Source organism: Bactrocera tryoni, chromosome 3, assembly GCF_016617805.1.
Source record: "Bactrocera tryoni isolate S06 chromosome 3, CSIRO_BtryS06_freeze2, whole genome shotgun sequence".
Taxonomy (NCBI): Eukaryota; Metazoa; Arthropoda; class Insecta; order Diptera; family Tephritidae; genus Bactrocera; species Bactrocera tryoni.
In genome coordinates this window covers 87,516,590-87,535,757 of record NC_052501.1, presented here as the reverse complement: position 1 = coordinate 87,535,757, position 19,168 = coordinate 87,516,590, and the positions used below count along the sequence as shown (strand labels likewise).

Here is a 19,168-nt window from a genome sequence, read left to right as displayed (position 1 = left end):
CAACTTTAGCAGTATGTATTTTCTCCATTTCTTTTCTGATGCTGCAGCAGACGGCTGTAGTATAAAAAAGGCTTTCAAATTTTTTTTAGCAAATACGACCATATCTTTGATATTTGCCGGATCAACTTCAAAACTTTTAAGAATTTTTTCAAATATATGTACATTCGTATAAATGAACATAAATGCAAAATAATCGATTTTTTTATTTAAAAGTGCATATATTGCCTTAAATACACACCATAAAAATAGATCCATGCAAGTGAGAGTTCATAGTTAGAAATTTGAATTTATTGGCAAGTTTTATAAATTGTTATAAGATCATTAACGTTTGAAATTCCAAACTTTTGTTGATGTTAGTTAATACATACGAGTACATAAATACTCGAAAACATTTTTAAGGTAGGAAAATACATACAAACGTATTGCCACTCAAAGTTATATGTTATATTTATATATATGTACATGTAAACCAGAGATGTAATATGGTTTATCTGAAATAAATATAAAAAAGAAAACTGTTGGTGGAAATTCAACAGGTAATTTTAAGATGTTATAAAGAACAAATTTAATAATGATAAGGATTTTAAAAAGCTTGATTAAAGTGAACGAATTACCAGTTAAAACGCAGAGATTACTATAACGTTGATTTATAAAAATATCAGCAATTGCATGAAAATTCGGCGGCACATCCCTATAAAATACCCTTCTGTTTTAATACGTTATTTTATCAAGACCTAGTTATAGAATAAGTTCTTTTACTTAAAGCTATGTATGTAAGTATATTACCAATTAATTTAGCAACATATTTTTTTCTTTCAGATCCTTCAATCCATTGTGAATGAAAAGGCCGCTACAACGAAATATCTTTTTTAATAATAATCATAAGCAACAAATGTTTCAATATATTAACAACACAACTGATTCAGCATAAAAACCAAATCCACAATTTGATATTTTTGAACCCAGAAAGGTTAAGAAGAATAATAGTTACTTCTTTTAAAAAGTTGTTTAAATTATATTCAAAATTACCGCCTATCACCCACCCACACCAAAAGTCAAACAAAACCCGGCCAATATGGACTCCGGTCCAGGGCCGGGGTTTGACGATGAACCACCACCAGAGCCTCGAGATGGGTGGCTACTGGTGCGGGTTCATGTGCCCGAACTAAACGTCTTTAAATGTCTTCAGTTTCCGTCAGATCGTTTAGTTTGGGATGTAAAACAGCAGGTGCTTTCCTCATTGCCAAAGGTAAGTCTTTAAAGGCATATAAAATAATTAGAAAGCTACTTTTTAACAAGAAATATGTATGCGTTTTTATTAAATTTACATATATACAAAAATTTACGTATTAATTTGAATGTGTTGGCAAAACAAAGTGGTCTATTCCAAAATATAATAAAATATTTCAGAAAGCCATTTTTTAATTTATTTAAACTACATTTTTCCAATTTAAATGAATTGGTATTAAAACAAGAAAAAACGTTAACTTCGGCTGCACCGAAGCTAATATACCCTTCACAGTTGCATTTCTTTTAGTAACTATATGTTCAGTTTGTATGGAAGTTATATGCTACAGTAATCCGATCTGAACAATTTTGTCGGAGATTATATTATTACCTTAAGCAGTAATCCATGTCAAATTTCGGGAAGATACCACGTCAAAACGAAAGTTTTCCATACAAGCCCTTGATTCCGATGTTCGGTTTGTATGGCAGCTATATGCTATAGTGAGCCGATCTGAACAATTTCTTCCGATATTATATTATTTCTATGAACAATAACGCATACCAAATTTCGTGAAGGTATATCGTTAAATGAGGAAGTTTCCCATGCAAGCATTCGATTCCGATCATTCCGTTTGTTTGGCAGCTATATGCTATAGTTAACCGATCTGAACAATTTCTTCGGAGATTACATTGTTGCCTTAGAAAATAATCAAATGTGAAAGTTGTCCATATAAGAACTTGATTCCAATCGTTCAGTTTGTATAGCAGCTATATGTTATAGTGGTCCGATATCGACAATTCTGACAAATGGGCAGCTTCTTGGAGAGAAAATGACGTTTGCAAAATTTCAAAACGTTATCTTAAAAAACTGAGGGACTAGTTCGTATATATACAGACGGACAGACAGACAGACAGACAGACAGACAGACAGAGGGACATGGCTAAATCGACCCAGCTCAACATACTGATAATTTATATATACTTTATAGGGTCTCTGACGCTTCCTTCTAGGTGTTACAAACTTCGTGAAAAACTTAATATACCCTGTTCAGGGTATAAAAAAATACTATAGTAAATTAATGTATATAAGTACATCTAGTACAATCAATATAAATTTGTATTTGTATTATTGCCAAACATATTCTTTAGCTTCAAATGTTCTGCACACTCAACTCAAGTACAAATCCAAGATGTAAAAATCTTTATTGAAATTTACTGAAAGCAGATTTAAAATAAATCTAAATCGGGAATTATTGTTCATAATGGATATGTTCTTGTCTTGAGAGAGTTCGAATTTTGCTTCTTTTATTTATGTGAACTTTGCTTTCTCTTCTTATTATGATTTTTATCAATATGCTTTTATTGCCAAATAAATACTAATCAACGCACACAAATACTTATAATATACCTACATACATTTGTGCTATGAGTGGTTTCGCAACACAACTACTGACATATGAACGTCCACCTCACGAAATGATCGCACTACAACAACATACATATATTAATATACCACACTGGATTAACTTTCCATATTATGTTTTTCGCTAAAAATTCCATAGGTGGCCTTTTGGTTTAAGGTTGGTGTTGAATGTTCATTATTTTGCATGCTAAAATTAACTTGTGTTGCTCAACTGTCATTAAATTACAAACTAAGAAATGTATTTGTTAAGTTTATATTAAAATTTTAAATACTAATATAAAGTAAGTATCTTTTACCACTTGCACACAGGAACTTAAGGAGAGTTTTAATTATGGACTTTTCAGTCCACCTTCAAATGGCAAAGCCGGGAAATTTCTTGATGAAGAGCGGCGCTTAGGTGATTATCCGTTTAATGGACCTGTCGGCTATTTAGAGGTGATTTAAAGTTTTCCAACATATTCAAGTACAATATTTAAATTGCGTGCCTTTCATATATTATTGCTAGCTTAAATATAAGAGACGTGTTTACAAAATGCTGAATTTGGATGAAAGACAATTGAAGGCATTACACACACGCGCAAACTTACGACGATTTCTTGAATGCATACATGCTGGACATGTAGACAAGATTGCAAAAATGTGTTCCAAAGGCTTAGATCCGAATTTTCATTGCCCAGAAAGTGGAGAGACCCCACTAACTGTTGCCACTGGAGCTAAAAAACCAAATAAATTACTGATAGCATTAGTTAATGGCGGTGCTTTACTTGACTATCGCACCAAAGACGGTACTACAGCTCTACATAAAGCCGTTGAAAAGGACTCACTGGAAGCTGTAACGTAAGTTTACAGAACCAATTTATTTTCATTCAATATAGGTAAAATAAATAATTTGTTTTTGTTCTCTAAGAACCCTACTAGAATTAGGTGCATCACCCAATTACAAGGATGGGCGAGGTATAACACCTCTCTATTTATCTATAGCCCGTAAGTGCGATCCAAAGGTAACAGAGAGCTTGCTGCATGATCACGCCACATTAGGTATACAAGACACTCAAGGTTGGAACGAGGTTCATCAGGTTAGTATCTTATTATTAAGTATTTAAGCCGTAATTTAAAATTTATCTACAAAGAATCTACTATACATATCGGGTTCTGGTAAAATATTGTAGCTAATAATATTTTAGTAATATAAGATAAAACACAGAAAAGTATAACAACACTTTCCACCTTAAGAAACTTTTATCTCGGGCTAAACTCTTACCTCTGGTTCCCCAAGAACAGTTCAAAGAAGGATTTCGAATGTAATTGTGATAAGGACGAAGACCGGCTTGACTTACACTAAAGCACTAAATTTCAACACATAAACTCACGGGTTCCGAGACATAAACCTTGACTGAATCATATGAAAATGTAGCTTTCTTTGTTATTTTAAATTAAATTACAAAACTATCCTATATTTTGCTTTCCTGTAAATATATTTTACTTATTTAGAACATCGCTGAAATACCTTTCAATTATTAAGTGGTGATGGTGTAGATTATTATAATTTTGGGACAACCTTATTGACTATTCTGTTATTATTATGAACATACTTATGTTATTATATACAAATTAATAACATCTTTAAATTCTTTTACTTAAAACAAAACTATATTTAATTCTTATTTTTCTGGCTTGAACTTAAACTACATTAATAATATAAATATTTGTATTCGTATTTTGTACGTTTACAAATAAAAACTATGGAATAATGGTAGGCTTGTCGGCATGGTCTTGTACACCATTTGGAACATTTATTGTTTTATGGTGCGGACATGGATGGCCGTAACGCTTCCGGTAACACACCATTGCATGTATGCGCTGTTAACAATCAAGAGGCTTGTGCAAGAATGCTTTTGTTTCGTGGTGCACAGCGGTCTGCTCTCAATTATGCCAATCAAACTCCCTATCAGGTACATATTTTTCCAATCTTTGCTTTATAAGGTTAACAACAAACGCAATTAAAATGGGTAAAAAAAAACTCTAAAACTTTTCATCTCAAAATAATTTAAAAGTCAATTATATGGATCAACTAAGTTACAAATTGAATGTGTCTAATCCTTAATGATTTCATTGCCATTATAGGTGATATTTCAAAAGCTATTATGTACATACAAACATTTTGAATAGATGATTTTCTTTTATCCATGAATTTTTATTGTATTACTAAGATAAATCGAGATACATATATTGTTTTTATGCACTTCACTAAATATTCTTTTCAGTAATTTTGGATATCCATTTGAACAAATTATTACGTTATGCATATATCGAAAGTTCTAGAGTTATTTTTGGCGTATATCTATACAGATATTCTAAAGACTGTATTTTTTTTAAATAATGTTAAAAATATAGTAAATAGTAGCAGCTTTCTTTTATCTGAACTTGCAGCAGATTACTAAAAAATAATGAAATAATATGCAAAATCCTTTATTAAAATTGTATATATATTTCTATTAAGGTTGCCGTAATTGCCGGAAATATGGACCTCGCCGAAATTATACAGAATTTTAAAGCTGATGATGTAGGTGAGTAATGACCTGAATTTATTATAAAACATTTTTGTTGGCTTCCATGCACAAAAAATGGTACATACGTATGTAAATATGTGCATATCACAATCATATGTGCGGTACGTAGTTATATTCGTTTATTAAATTGTTTTCTCCCATGATAAAATATTGCACGAAAATGCACAAGTATGCCATATGTCGGAATGTGTTGAAATTCATACATCCATTTTCTATCACAATAATTTTCGAGGCAAAAAGAATAAAATGTGCACTGCTACCAGAAATAATCCTACTCGCGATGTCCATATCAATCATCCACTTTACTCTAATTATTTTAATAGTTGTACAATTTACAATCATCATATTTGCATGTACCTAGTATACCTATATACATATATATTATATACATATATGAAACATGCCTTTATAATTAATTTCTTTCGCACTGATTTTCGTTTTTACTTCATCGTATGTATGTATATGTGTATAGATAGTTACGCTTTTTATAGCAGTTTTCTAAAATTTGCCGTTAGTTATGAATTATTCGTTTATATCTATAAAATTATAACATAAGCATTAAACTTACATATGACATTCAAGAGTTTGGAGAGCGCCTAGCAAGACCTAAGCTCGGTTCTAGAATCGGTTCTCTTCAAACTATGATAAGCACATGAAAAAGTAAAAAATGTTTAATTAACGCAAGCTATTAGAAAATAACGAAGTTAAAACGTAGATTCTCATAAAATCCATCAGCCGTTCGTAGGTAGTTTAAATTTATACCGTTCATCATAGTCAGAAATCGTTAAGGCGTCCACTACTAACGGCAAAGCCTCTAATAAATATGTAATAAATGCCAATTATAGCTTCACATCTGGAACAAAGAAAAAACGTTAAAATATAAAATCCATCATGTTTTAAATAATTTATTTCTCTATAGAATTCTATGTTGACTCTAAACTTGAACGCAACATTATACATTTTTATGTTTATACTGTTATTATTCCCTAAATATCTACAAATAGTATCAGTTGTCATATTAAAAAAATGTCACACTTTTCGTTTTAAAAAGTTCTTAATATTTGTTGGTAATTACATGGTTTTTATACATATCGTTCCCTTTTTACGAAATTATCATATCTACACATATCAAATTTTACTGGAGAGGTTTTTTATAACTTATAAAGGAAAATTTTTAAATTTAGAAAGTATTCTTGAATGGATTTTTTTAAAATATCAATATTTCCTAAATTTAAAACAATCAATAAATATTCATATAAAATTTAATTGAAATACAATTTTAGATGCAAAATTTTTTTAGGCGAATAAAATTAAATTAATTTTTGGTTTTAATGTTTGCATTATCATAAAATCCATATTTTTGAAAAACTAAGTTGTTCTTTCAAGTGTAACATTTTCAAGCTTGTTTAGTTTACTTTTTTCTGGGATTGACCTCATACCAAGATAGCGGAAGGTGACTGACACAATACCAAAAAACTTTACACCCATTTATGCGATCAAAAAGAATTTTGTAATAAACAATGAACTTGAGACAACTAATAAAAATATTTTCTGTTCTCTACCAGTTTTACTTTTTCTATGTTTTGTACTTTATACTCTCTCAACATGTTTATACAGAGTAAACTAATTTTGTTCACCTAACGATTGTTTATATTTGGTTATAAGTACCAAAATAATAAGGTGAATGGGGAGATTGGTACTACAGATAGGCATAATCGGTACATTGCCACGCCCACCAACTGCCCTTATGCGAAACCCTATATCAACCGAACCGAGGACGAATCCTTTTGACATCATATATTGTCAAAATCGGATCATAACCTATAAAACCCTCAAATAATGAATAGAGCGACAATATCTAAGATTAACAATGAAACTAAGAGAACGTCTTTTTCTGCAGTCATCTTAATAAGAATTTCAAACATCCAGTTAGCTTTTTACGTATATATCGGCCAATGTGTAAGCTATTTTAACAAAATTAAGCGATCGTTTAATATTGAATATAATATATAAGTACTTCAATGCCGAAAAGTCTTAAATCGGTAAACGTATTACTCCAGCTCTCATATATTGGGTAGTCGAAAAACTCTTTTCGTATTTTGTCAATAGATGTCGTTGCTGTCGTATATCTGTGGTGCTCGAGTCCACACTTCTGTGTTTTTCCTATTTATTCTCTTAATTTCCAAGAAAAACGCTTAACGAAATATTTGGCTTCTTTTCTGTTTCTTTATTTCATCAGAATCCTTGAAATAGTTCTGTTCGATTTTCTTACATCAAAAAATGTTGCCAGAAGGCTCGTATATTTAAATTAGGTTGCCACATATCTCCAGTGCTACCAATCACATTATGTCATACCATATAGTGTTTGAAAGGTGAGATTTTAAGCTTCATTTAACCAAAAAATCGGGGAAGTTGAAAAAAAGTTACAGTTGTTCAAAAGTGAGTGAATATAATGAAGAAGTTCGCTATATTTTGAAAAGTTTGTATAAAAAGCAAGCCACCAATGAAATTTACGAAGACGATGCTGTATCAGATCGTGTAGCGCAACAACAATTCGCTCGCTTCCGTCCTGGAAATTTCGAAATTGCGATTTACACCCATGAAAGTTTTACACTGATGGAATAATGTCTTTAGCGGAAAAATGGCAAAAAGTGGTCGACTAAAACGGTACATATTTGTTTATTTATTTATTATTATAATTATAAAAAAATACGTTAAAATTTTATTAGAAATAAGAAAAGTCTTTTTCGACTACCCAAAGTATTGAAACTAAATACTAAATGTAATTGTAGTTCATTCACGGTTTTGAATAAGATATGAGTGTTGACTTCTTTCCCAACATTTTTATACTCTTGTTACATGATGCTACGAGTATAATAGTATTGTTCACCTAACGGTTGTTCCGGACGAGTTGAAATCCGCGTGACTGTCTGGCCTCCGTCTGTCGGTCTGTGCAACCGGTAACTTGAGTAAAAATTTAAATATCTTAATGATCTTTTGTATACGGGTCCTTGGCAAAAAAGAAAGGACGAATTCGTAAATGGGCGCAATCAAACCACCGCCATGCCCACAAAAAGTCATTAAACGAAAACCAATAAAATGCCATAAATAAGCACTAAATATATAGAACCACAATTTGGCACAGGAGATCGCAGTAACAAGGGGCACTTGTGAGCTAAAAAAATTGCAAAAATGGGTGTGGCCCCGCCCCTTCTACCGACAATGTGAAAATCAGATGAGAACCCCGCTCACACTCTATATAACGGTACTGTAAAAACCACTAAATCTCGATAAATTACATAATAGCTAAATACGACAGAGGCATTCAATTTTACACCTGGGATGATACAAAAGAGCCATATCTTAGGACCTACTTGACTGATATCGACCAAATTGGAGATATAATGTTACATTGACATTTCTATGTTTCAGTGCGAAAATAAACGAAATCAGACCACATATCCATTTTAAATTCCATCTGATTCTTTCATTTTCCAAAATGAAAATTAAGCACCAATTAGAGCATGGGGATACAACTATGCAAGAATAGTGCGTTTCAAGTAGACCACCTTATGACCAAAAAGTGTTCAAATCGGACCAAAACTTTTCGACTCCTCAGATAGCGAAAATTTTTATCAAAGTTGTGAAATTTTTATTGATAATATCGGTCAATCTGTGAGATATATTATAGAAGAAGCCTTTCTTATAGTATATAATAGTATGTCTGTATTGTCAAAAAAATAGGTTGAATCGGATCAATAATTTCTTTAGCCACCACATACCTAATAGAATAATTTGTGCACTTCTAGTTGACTTTATATCGCATATATCGGCCAACATGTGAATTATCTCAATGAAACTGAGATGGCGTATTTTTCTACTAACGGTGCATCTTTGGGCCTAAAATTGATAAACTCGGGAGAAAACTTGCCCTGGGACCCATATAACATATAAATCTTATGCACTGGCTTTGATCCTGGCAAATTGCAAGAGTATGAAATGTTCGGTTATACCCTGACTTAGCCATTCCTTCCGGGAAACCTAAACGTTTTTGCCATGATCCTAGCAAATCGCGGGAATTTTACATGCCCGAACTTAGGCATTTCTTACTTGCCTAGTTTATGGCTTACTATTTATAATTAATAAGTATTTACATAAAAGCAGAATACAGTGTGAAAAGAAATTAGTAAAGGACCTAAAATGTAACTACGTGCATAATAGTATGTGAAAAAACATAACAAGAAGTAAATAACTCCCACCACATTCCTTAGTTCCATTTCGCGGACAACCTCGGTATAATCCAAAACGTCGGTCAGCTGTGGGCTGGCCAGGTGGCAGCTGCCAAAGTAGTTGCGCTGGCAGCCTGATGGGCACCTTGCCACGGAACAACACATGTTTTCATAATGGACCACCGTCACCTTGTCCATCCGAGCATATTCCTTATAGCTCGGCAAGTTCAAGTCTCTCCGAAGGATCGTCAGGACATCGCTCACATGAAGATGACATCAGCATTGTAACAGGTATTGAATATTATTTTTTATTGTTTCGTCATGACTTTATTTTCTTGCTTTATATTTTTCATTATTTTCTACATTTCAATTACATATGTAAGTACATTTGCACATTTAATTATGTGATATGCATATATGTATGTATATGTAGTCATCTAGATGAGGAGAAAGATCATATCTCATAGGTCGAAATCACATTAATACAATTTACTTTTTTAATAAGGAATACAATTTTTGTTAGTATTTTAAACATTTTCTATTCATACAGAAGTCATTAGTTTTGACGGAATCCGTCTGACTTGCTTTAATTTAATTATACACAAATAATAAAAAACAAAATAAAAAAATACACATATAACTAAAATGTACATACTACATATGTTAATGGTATATACAAACGTTTTTCGACGATTTGTTGCGGCAAAAGAAAAATGCTTTGAATCTTTTGCATTCCAACACTTAATCCAACTTCCCAAACACTTGTTACAAACATCGGCTGGGATGACATTCAGTGAATTTAAATGGTTGGAACGCTGAATATGCGGTTCTCAACTACGCTGCCAAGCATCTTTATTGCGACATCTACTCAAAGTCTTTTTTGCAAAAGATTCATGTATTTTGGTATGAGTCTAACATTGACATGCTTCATGCCCAAAACGTTTGAACTGCCATCGAGGTAGACGCTTCCGTAGATTCCACATTATTCCTCAGAAACACAACATTTCAAACAACCTCGCCAGGCAAGCACGCTCTAATTAACGTAATTAATCTTTTCTGCACACCAACATAAAAAAGTTATGCCAAAAAAAGAAAAAAATATCGAGTCGGCTTCCGCGCGTAGGTGAAATGGACCAATCCGAGTCAATTTTGATCAGATGCTATTTGCTGAATGGTTGGTGTCCGTAATGATATTGTCCGACTAGTCGAGATTTCAAAAAATTTAAGTCTCTTCCGAGCGGATGATGCATTTTTGTGAGAACCTAATTTCGCTGAGAAAGACAGTCGGAAGTTTTAAAAGTATGACGTTGTTATTATGTAAATACTTTCGCAATGTTATGCACAAGAATAAAAAACACATATGTATGTATGTATGTTCTCCAACTTAGATTGTTTTTAATGTGTATCAGCAATCTCATTTACATATATAATAGAAAGTCGAGCATGAGTATAACTACCACTAATAGTAAGAAAATATGGCGGAATAGAAAGAGATCATTTACAAAGTAATAATAATTATTATTAGAGTATGGTAATGTTACCATCGTTTATCCAACATGTACTCGCGTAAGTATTCTTGAACACTCATGGATATTAAGGATATAGATATATTTTTCTTAATTTTGTTGCTATCTTTGAGTTAATATTGTAATATTTTAATAGCATGGGTATGATTTTAATCTAGTATCTATCTACATATATCAAGTAGCATTTTATCATGCAACGGAGAGTTGCATATAAGCAATTTAGTATAACAGCAGAAGTAGTTATTATTATACCGGAATATTTGTTAAAGTTTGCGGTATTCAGACATTAAAGACATTATTTATTTTTGTTCATAATAAGTTTTAGTGGGAAAGGAAAAAAAACAACGAAAAATTCAGAATTAATATAAATATGCAATAGCGTATCAGGGCGCTAAACTTAATATGATTGTTAATTTTAAAACATTCAGGAGTTAACTACAAACAAAGAATTATGTTTCTCATACTACGCATTTCTTTGCCCATATTTAGACAAATCACTTGGTGACACTAGTGATTTAATCAGCGATTCATCTGGTGTTGGTACCAATTCAGATTCTGCTGCATGCTCAATCGGACATCCCAGTACCACCGTGGTGTGCATGGAACCATACTCTGGTAATGCACCAGGCCATATTTCATTGCAGACAGGAGATGTTATTGAGGTGGTGGGATCCACTGATTGTGGCCTCCTGGAAGGATACATTCGTGGTTCAAACCAATCCGGATTTTTTCCCGTCGATTGTGTACAGGAAGTGAGCTTACGCCAAAAGAACACAACGGTAATCCCTATTATTGGTAACAATACCAATAACACCAGCTGCCAGTCCTCTTATCTACCACACGCTTCAACCGGGAGTTCAGTGAATAACGTAGCGAACCCCCTAAGGTCACCTCAGCTCAGTATCAGCGGTAATGCTACTACTAATGCGGCTAATAACAGTGTTGATACGCTTTCACTCAACATTATTGCGCCAGGCCATACGCAGCACTCACCTTCTATGTCATTAAATAGCAACGGATCCGACTCAGTGATGAAAGCCGGATACCACAACACTTTACATTTAGTTAGTCAATTCAGCAGCGCTACGGCTCCTCGATTGAAAAAAGTGTAAGTATATACGTATAGGTATAGGTATTTTATAATTTGTACTGTTGGAAAATGCAATGTCACGATTACGTTATTGAAAGTTGGAGTTCTTTGCTCGATAATGTATTTATTCGACTTTGCTCTTTGGATATATACTATTTTTACTGGTATAATATTGCATTTTTAAGCTATTCAATTTCTCTACTAACCAATTCCAGAGGTTTAAATGAACCGCGAACAATTATTCTACACAGAGCAAAACGTGGTTTTGGTTTCATATTACGTGGAGCTAAGGCTTCCTCACCACTAATGCAATTAAAACCAACAGATCGGTTTCCAGCGCTACAATACTTAGACGATGTGGATCCAGGAGGTGTGGCTGACATGGCAGGTTTACGTCCCGGAGATTTTCTCCTGGCCATCGGCAATGAAGATGTACGAGCAGCTTCCCATGAGAAAGTCGTAGAAATGATACGTTCCGCTGGGGCGCTTGTATCTATGACTGTTATTTCCCCTCAATTCCCTAACCAAATGCAAGCTGGAGCACAATTCTTACCTAGCATTTATCAGTTATCAAGCGGACCGAATACACCACAAGCATCGCATCGCCAATGTGCAACTTTACCGCGAAAAATGTCACTGGGTCCTGGCAATACAGCTGGTAGTATCAGTGCTGGAAGTAGCGTAGTTAGTCGAATGCCAGCACCGATACCGCCACGCCGAGACCCAAAAACAACGCTAAGCGTTGGACGAGCAAGAGCGAAATCAATGGTGGCAGGTTTGGAAAATGGAGGGGAAAAGGATGACGGCGACGTACCACACACTAAATCTTCATCCGTCGAATCAATAATCACACCCACACCAACTCATCCAGGAACGCCAGTGCAGTTACGTACCGCAAGTATAAAGGCGAGACCAACATCCAGCCGCATAACTGCTGCAGAACTGGAGGAACTTTTCCAACGTCAACAGGGTGAAACAATGGATAGTTCAAACAGCTACTCTACAATGATGACCACATCTCGGTTTCAGTCTGGTACAGACAGTGGACCTGCTACACCACCGCCAAATACCAATTCGCCGATGAAGGCGCCTTTAGTTTACGGTAGTGTTGCCGAAATGAAACGAAAGGCAAAAATTAAAAATGGAACTATGCGTTGTAAACCATGCCCCATACCGTCGGTGGGCGAATCCAATGGTCATGACTTAAAACGATTCCATTCAACACCAGATTTAAATACGCATTTAAATGGATCAGTCTCGACTATTTGGGCAGCAGCAAATAAAGGACACCACTCGCAAGATGATGTTGCCACTCTTCATTCTTCTTTGCAACGTTTAAATGTTTTACCCCCGCCTACACACCCACCACCCCCACCACCGATTGGGCAAGTTATTAAAGTGGAGACTCGCAGCACATCGGAGTATGAGTCAACGTTGTCGTTGCAGCAAAAGTTAAAGAAGCGTGCCGAAAATGATGCCGTCACTTCAGCAGCCATTGATGGTATTCAATCGAGTTTCAATCCCTTAACAAATGCTAAAATATATGCCTCGCCACAGGAGTTACGAAATGTGATGGCATGGAAGTTACGACAATCTCAAGAGGTGTGTACGAAAAATTTTAAAAATTTTACCAATAAAAGTTTATAATACGTTCCAAACTTTATAGAACCGACAATCTCAAAATGACCAACAGCAACAGCACCAATCTCCGGCCCCGAATACACAAGTAACTTCTTCGCCACAGGCAGGATCAAATCCATCTACACAAGCACAAAAGTCTAGTAGTCAATATGCACAACCAACAACTAGTCAGGTAATGTTGCAGCAACCGCAACTACTAGAGAAAACACATTATGATGCAGGTCAACAGAATGGTAACTCTGAAATCTGCACCACAAATAACAATAACAATATTGGAGCAGGTCACGCACCTCCAATACCAGAGCCAGATTATAGTTTTAGTGAGTCGGACGATGAGGATGAGAATTCTATTTTAGTCGCCAGAAATACTAAATTAAACGAAAAAATTACACTTGTAGACATTGCTGACACTAGTGGAAACAGTCAAGCAAGGTAAGCCACAAAAATAATAAACATTAAATGTGTCATACCTGTTTTAAAAATTTATAATGTTGCTTCCTATTTCAGCGGGAGTAGCACTGGATCTACTTCAATTTCGCACTCGTTATCCGTTGATGAGATTCAACGCGTTCGCAGCAACTTGAAACAATCAAAATCATCACCAAACGGTTTTCTGAAAAGCGAAAATCCTCAAAGACCTGTAGCTGGTGCTCCGGGACAAAATCAATCAGCTGGAATAACTGCCGAGGATCAGAAAAATAATAATAAAAACAATGATCAGCCGGTTAATGAAGTAATCGGTGAGGAAGGTGATAATAGCTCGTCAGGTGTAAGTAGCGACCAAGAAGTCGCTGGCGCAAATGTGAAGGGAAATACTACCAGAACTACTGATACGATTAAGAAAAAACCGAATGTTACAATTATTGAAGACCCTAAAGCTAATAAAAATGAAGAAACTCTAGGGTCCAAATTAGGAAAAGCAGCAATTATACATTCGAATATAATCGGAGAGGACATTGCTACTAATTCACCATCTAATATTAGTATCATTTGTAAGACAAAGAGCTCCTTAACATTACCATCGTCCAGTGCTGCCGAAGTGGAGATATTTTCAACACCTGTAGCACCAACGTTAAAAGAAAAAACTGAAGATACTAACACAGCAGAAATTTCAAGCGCGTCGAAAATTCCAACACTCAACGTTGCCAACACTGCTGCTGTGTTTGAAGCTAAAGCAACGGCTACTACAGTGACCGTTAAACAAATGGTTCAACAGCAGCATGCTCCTGCAATACAACAACAGCAACAACATATATCAGCAACAAAAGTTAAATCATTAGTAATACAAAGTCAACAAATGAGTGCGAATAAAGGTCATCAAAGCGTCAGTGGTCGGGTGGGGCATGTACAGCCACAGCTTCTTTCAAGTCAGCCTATGCAACAGCAGTCATCAATTTTGCCTGTCAATATACCGCAACAACATTTACATCCAAATCAGAAACTGCTCGCCACACAGCAACATATATTTTTGCAACAGCAGCAGCAACAACAGCATCATCATCATCAGCAACAATTGCATCAACAGCATTTACAACAAATACTGAAAGCAAAAACAGCAGCCGCTGGTGTTACAGGTACAAATACGGCTGCCATTGTTACCAAACAACAACAACAGCTGCACAAAAAATCGCAGCACGAAGGAAAAGATGCAAAATATGAATCGGAGCATGAACAACGTTCTGAAGACGAAGGCGATTTGAGTCCGTCACCACCTGCGAAGGGATTCCAACGTCACAATTCACTGACCCGAAAACAGGCAGCGGCCATTGCTATGCAACGCGCTAGCCGCAGTGCAGCTGTCTCTTTAATGCAGTTGCCACCACCCATTGAATCGGACAGCGACCGCTACGAGTTGAACTCCACTGGCGATAGTAGTAACAGCAACAAACCGATTTTAAATGCCGCCATACCATCTAGTAGTGGCCGAACCATTCTATCTGTACCCATTAGTGCCGAAAATATAGTGCTAGCGCCACCCCCACAATTTTGTGATTGTAACGACATCAAACACTCACCACAACAACAGCTAAATCACATTCAGTCAGCTCAACAAAACAACCAACAACAATTGCACTACCCACACCAACAATATCAACTGCAAATACGTACACACATGCAAATCCAAGGTGGTGGGAGTAGCGCCATCGAAAATGCAAGCGGTACAGTTGCCATGAGCGGAGGCGTGGTAAATGTCGGTACAATGGGGCGCTTGCGTAACGTAGGTACAACTCCTAAAACACCACACCACCGATCACATTGAATACAAAAGCTACATAACATATACATATATACATACATACTTATGTATGTGCTTATGCATGTATGAGTAAAAAGCATGCAGAATTAAAAATGACTACCCTATGCTGAAATATATCGTACATTCTCATAAAATTCTTTATGCAATAAATTTTTAAGCGTCGTGGATTACAAATTTCCTAGTTATATGCAAATATTTATCAAGTCGACGGCCCCGAGCTACTTTTTCTTAACTGGTCGATAAACCTGGTTTATATTACTTTAAACAAAGCAAACGCAAAGAACTGAAAGAACTGTCTTAACAACTAACATACAATAAATGGAATTTCTTACTTTGTACTCAGTCAAGTTTGAAATTGTATTTTATTTCAAGCGCTGCAGATATGTATACTCTACTTGCTTAGAAAACAAAGTATTGTTATGAGCTTACTTTCAAAAATTAAATAAGCAATTTCAGTATTTTCAGATAAAAACTTTGAGTATTATTTTAAAAAAATTTTAAAAAATTTTTCAACACTTTGTTTGAATTAAGTCATTAAAAACATAATTGCACATATTGAAGTTACGAAGTGCACAAATATAATAAATAAAATTAACCATGTATAATGAAATTAAGTTTATGAAAACATGTATAACAATTATAAAATATATTATGAGAATGAATAATTAAACTTAGTAAATTGCAATAACCCTATGGAATAGAAAATCATATTAAATTAATACTACAAATAAATTTATATTTTAAAACATTTTAACGCACATACATAAACGCCATGATGATAAGAACCGCCAATCACTAAAAAAACTGTGTGAAAAACACATTTTTAAGGCTGACAATTACAATACAGTTAAGTATCAAGTTTCAGTTCATAAAAAAAATATATTTAATTACACTTATTTAAGTGGCTGCACATACATTTGTTTTATCTTAAAATACATATGTATATATATATATATATATATATATATATATGTATATATTGAGAAGTATTTATGTAAATTAACATAACAGACAAACAGAGTTGCTTTCTGTTATGTACGGCGGTTGGTCGAATTATAAAATTAATAAAAACAAACTGAAACATTCACATTCTCTTCTTATGTAAAAAGTGTTTACAATTCAATAATAATTATATCAATATTGTAAACTCTTAATTCTTCACAACAAAAATATGTAGTGCCCATACTTTTCTCTTTCTTGAAACACACATTAAGGGCTTTGCACTAGTGATTGTAGTACACCATGATTTTAACTACTACTTTAGACAGAATACCATTTTCAATTTCTTATTAACGTCTTAACAGATCACCAAACTGCGAAGGGAATAGTAGGGTCTTTTTCATAGAACACATATTCAGAGTATAAGCATATGTATGTATTTTCCAGCGCAATCAATCAGCAATCAATTTTTTCTGATGCATTATACAACTTTTAAAATTAGGACCTTGTTTCACAGCATTTCTTATAACCACTATACCTATAAATAATTTTATCTGAAAAGGTAACCGGCCAATGATTTACATCCAACAGAAACCGTTTTACCACCCGTTTTAACATTATTTTCAACTTATTTATCTCAAATTTTGTATTGAAAGCCCAAATACGAAGGTTCATATGTATAGCATAATATGATCTGTTTATAATATATTATTTGTAAAGCGGTTAATTAATTATATTATTACAATATACAAAAATTGGAGAAGATGGATTAGTTCCGCTACTCGCTATTTACAGAAAATATTTAAGGCTTTAATTTCCATCCATAATCTACATTACATATAGGAGGAAATTGGTTCAATAATTAATGAAAAAAGTAATTCCTGCCAAAACGACGGGATTGAAATTTAGTAATTTAAAAAATATTAAAGAACACCACCGTAGCGGAAGACTACTGAATTACAGTTGCCGCTTGGTTGCCTGTAAACAGTATGAAGACAACAACCTTGAGTTTACTTATATTTTAGGAATCGTAACATGAAGCATGGAAAAATAGAAAACAATGAATTTAATAATAAATTCTTTCAATAGGGTTTAAAATCTTTTAATGGATTTAAACTAATTTTTACGTTCGTCCTAAAACTACCCAGTTTTTCACTTTGATTAATATTGGCAATTTTATACAATCAGAATAATTAGTTTCTTAGGATGCAGCATTTAGACACAATTCTTACAATTATAAATATTATTTTAATCACATTAATACAAAAAATATGAAAATAAATATTACTTACAAAATTCAAAAAGTGCTTAAAGCACTTGTTTAAACCAACGAGTTTTTTTGATATCAATTTTAGTATATAATTCAGTTAAAAACCCTCCTAAATAATAAAAAATGTTTTCTTTAAGAAATGTAGTCAACTGCTTAAGAGCTTGAGTTTCTTGATTTTGACATTTCTGCGTACTATAACAAGGGCTGAGAGTAATCGATATTATACGTATATTATTGTATGCAGTAGGTATCCAATATCCATTCCTAATGTATATTTCGGTATATGCTTGCCGAACTGCAACTATTCTCGCTATAGTGTAGAATGGTTGTAACTATATGATTAACTAAACCTTAACATTTACGTACTAATGTAAGTATATTAATATACATATTATAGCGCATATGTGCTAATAGAAATTATATGAACATACATATATACATGTTAGGTGGTCTGTTATATACAACAATGTTACTGCGTAACAATTCGCTGCTACATAATTTGATGCTCCATTTCATTTTGAAATTTTTGGAATGATTACAATTGCGCTCAGCTTCAAGTGAATACTGAATAAATATAATAAATTTGCATAATATAAAAAAAAAAAATATTTTATAAAATAAAAATTAGGCAATGAAAATTTCGGTATCCACGTAAATAAAGCGTCCAAGAATGTGAGATAATGATACGGTGGGAATGGCAGAAATTTGCCCGACTCTAGTTACGCGTGTGAGCGCACTGTGCAACACAAAATAGAAGTTGCTGATAATGAGTAACAATATTTTTCTCGTCTCATTCTCTAACTATTTGAAAGTTTTACGTTAACAACATACTGAATACTATTGTTTTGTTAATCCGAGCAATTTTTATCAATTTTCAAAATACATACCTATGTAGTTATAATGACCACATGCTACATTTTAATTTTTTTTAAAAGCAATTATACATAACCCTCTATGTATTCTTCAAGTTTATCAAAGAACACAACTAAGGTAAAA

General features: G+C 33.8%; 1 protein-coding gene across 11 annotated transcripts in view; it reads left to right on the top strand.

Moving 5' to 3' along the window:
* The window catches only part of LOC120771707 (protein shank), a 29,506-nt gene extending 10,583 nt beyond the window's left edge, over window positions 1-18,923 (top strand). For 8 of the 11 annotated variants that reach the window (XM_040099841.1, XM_040099847.1, XM_040099848.1 and 5 more), the window contains 12 exons: window positions 820-1,249; window positions 2,790-2,807; window positions 2,960-3,085; window positions 3,156-3,487; window positions 3,558-3,726; window positions 4,408-4,602; window positions 5,151-5,217; window positions 9,492-9,740; window positions 11,465-12,083; window positions 12,281-13,667; window positions 13,732-14,138; window positions 14,214-18,923. In XM_040099841.1, the coding sequence (XP_039955775.1) occupies window positions 1,076-1,249; window positions 2,790-2,807; window positions 2,960-3,085; window positions 3,156-3,487; window positions 3,558-3,726; window positions 4,408-4,602; window positions 5,151-5,217; window positions 9,492-9,740; window positions 11,465-12,083; window positions 12,281-13,667; window positions 13,732-14,138; window positions 14,214-15,966 (5,496 nt within the window). In that variant the 5' untranslated portion in view covers window positions 820-1,075 and the 3' untranslated portion in view covers window positions 15,967-18,923. The remainder of the gene's footprint in view (window positions 1-819; window positions 1,250-2,789; window positions 2,808-2,959; window positions 3,086-3,155; window positions 3,488-3,557; window positions 3,727-4,407; window positions 4,603-5,150; window positions 5,218-9,491; window positions 9,741-11,464; window positions 12,084-12,280; window positions 13,668-13,731; window positions 14,139-14,213) is intronic. The other 3 variants (XM_040099850.1, XM_040099851.1, XM_040099852.1) reach the window with 3 other exon arrangements.
* Window positions 18,924-19,168: the final 245 nt, after the last annotated feature.